This window comes from Lupinus angustifolius, chromosome LG16 (assembly GCF_001865875.1).
Source record: "Lupinus angustifolius cultivar Tanjil chromosome LG16, LupAngTanjil_v1.0, whole genome shotgun sequence".
Classification (NCBI taxonomy): Eukaryota; Viridiplantae; Streptophyta; class Magnoliopsida; order Fabales; family Fabaceae; genus Lupinus; species Lupinus angustifolius.
Window position 1 is genome coordinate 315610 of NC_032024.1, and position 2471 is coordinate 318080.

General features: G+C 32.3%; 1 protein-coding gene across 6 annotated transcripts; it reads right to left on the reverse strand.

Annotated features, from left to right (window-relative positions):
• LOC109329033 (copper-transporting ATPase PAA1, chloroplastic-like) lies at nucleotides 227-1901 on the reverse strand. Of its 6 annotated transcripts, none has more exons than XR_002105508.1 (5): nucleotides 1652-1901; nucleotides 1530-1583; nucleotides 908-1052; nucleotides 645-715; nucleotides 227-542 (listed from the first exon to the last, which is right to left on the reverse strand). XR_002105508.1 is itself a non-coding variant. In XM_019562697.1 (4 exons), exons 1-4 carry the CDS (start codon nucleotides 1832-1834, stop codon nucleotides 705-707), a joined length of 393 nt encoding a protein of 130 aa, XP_019418242.1. In that variant the 5' UTR covers nucleotides 1835-1901; the 3' UTR covers nucleotides 227-704. The 6 variants fall into 6 exon arrangements, 4 of the variants coding, with proteins under 4 accessions (XP_019418242.1, XP_019418240.1, XP_019418239.1 ...); XR_002105507.1 differs by having other exon boundaries at nucleotides 227-599; nucleotides 643-730; XM_019562697.1 differs by having other exon boundaries at nucleotides 227-715.

The window sequence follows — 2471 nt, forward strand, 5'->3', positions numbered from 1 at the left end:
CATTTTTTTCACATTATGATAAACGTTTAGTATGATACTAGTGATGACAATTTTTACATTCAATCTAAAGTGGTTTAGCCTTGGAAAACTTGAATGAGTTATTAACATGTAAGGTTACAAAGATGTTCACTAAACTTGAATGAGTTGTGTATACTTTAATAGTGTACCATTTTTAGATCGACATGACTATAATCAACATCTTGAAGCAACCAGTTATCAGTGAAAATTAACATCACAAGAAGCACTGTATATCATGATTGTCATAGACACAAAACAAAACCAAGTTCAAGAAATAAAGAGACCATATAATTTTCTTGATAACTAAATGATTTGCTAGTTAAGATGAGTAAATTGTACAGCATGCAAGGTCACCTGAGAAAATAGATAGGTAGATGATAACTAAACGATTGCTGGTTGTAGATTGAACATGAGTAAATTGTATCATTAAATAAAATGAAGCAACAAACATGAGTAAATTGTACAACATGCAGGGCCACCTGAGCAAAGACACTGCATCCAATAGCCACCATAGTCCACAAGTGCAACCTACTGGTGAAAAGAGAGATTACAACATCAATTTGAAGTCATAGATATATACACTCACATGGGCCACACTCAAATGTAGTCAAATGAGGACCTATCTAGCATTGACTCCAAGCAAGGAAATCTTTGCTATGGATATAAATGCTGGAACAATAACTCCTTCATTCTGCATCTTCCTGACCTGCCAGTTAACCCACCAAATGAACTTTACAAAACAACATGTGGTAACATTTGATCTGGTTTAGAAATAATGAGAGATAAGTGAACAACAAACAAAGTAAATATGCCCATCATTGTATCATAACCATAACTGCGGTGTATTTGAATATCGAATTGAAAGAGTATAATAGGTATATATGTATACCTGGAGATGGAAAGGTAGAAGTGAAACCAGAGGTACTTAAATGATGTGCGAGTGCCTCCCCTAATTCTTCTTTTTCAGATTCGATAGCAGGTATAACTGTTGCTGTTTGGGATGCTAGATTTACAGTAGCAGATGACACTTGTGGCTGTTCATAATGGAATTAATTATGGAAGTGAAGTGAAGTATATGTTGGAAAACAGAAAATTAACCTCTCATGTGTTTGAGGGTTAGGGAAACAAATTTTCACTAGGATCCACTAGCCAACAAACTTATTTGACCAACAATAATTCAAACACATTCATCATTCTAATTATAATGAAATTACATTTTTGTCATTGAAAACAAAGGTAAATACATGCACTCACCTCTCCGTTAACGGAGAGGATCCTGGTTCCTGAACTTCGGCGTGAGATAGAAAATAACATGTGAACATGACATGATAGGGTAGCTAGCTCACCAAACTCTAGATTTCAGCGTGATAGAACATATAACACTTATAAGTTATACGATACAACAAACAAGCCCTTAACATCAATAATTGAACACTTATAAGTTAATTATGATAAACAAGATAATATTCAAACCCTATAATATATATATATATATACATATATTTCCTTACTTGAGTTTCAAGAATTCTTTTGACGGTAGATGCACAACCCTCACACATCATTCCCTGACACACATAGAGATAGTAAATAAGTAATTAGGGTTTCAAAATTGAAAAGGATGAAAGTGATATACCCCAACATGGAGAGTAATAGGAACACCAGCACCGGCACCAGAAGAAGCTGAGCACCGCAAAGAGAAGAGATTAACGGCGGAAGATTTGAAGAATAATTGATTTGGGAATTGAGTTTGAATTATGTTGTTGGGCTTTATAAACAGAGCGTGAGGTTTCATCGTCGTAGTCATCGCTAATTCCATTCAATTTCCCTTCTTCTACTCTCACCCCCCAATCCTTTCTTTGGTTCAGAGCGAGTGTGAGACACTATGCTTTTGTATTGTCTCAAACGATAAAAGATAAAACAAGAGAATGTTGATTCAAGTGGTATATGTTTAATACTTTTGTATACTTCCGACTTGGTCAGAATTGTAGAATTGTATCAGGTGTGAGACAATCCAATTGAGAGATGATTTGCTGACAATATAAACATTCTTGCATATATACATAAATAGCTAGATATAACTTTTTAATTACAAAATATTCATACTACAATTAAATATATAAAAAAGTAGAGAGATGTTTAATTTATAATTAAAAAGTAAGGATTATAATGTAAAAGAAAATAAAATGTGAAAAATATTGTAGTTATTAAAAGACCACTTCACATGATTAATTGAAATAAAAGTTTAAACCTAAAGACTAGGAGGAATATGTACTATCATATACTCCCTAATCCTATAATTGTGATTAAAAAATGTTTTCCATTTAGTGAACGTTTAAAGCAATATTAATTACTTAATCATTTAAGTATAGTCTTACCGTAGATATTGTGAAAAATACAAATAAATTGAAAAATTATGATATTGAAAAAATCATAATTAAATTATACTAGAATAA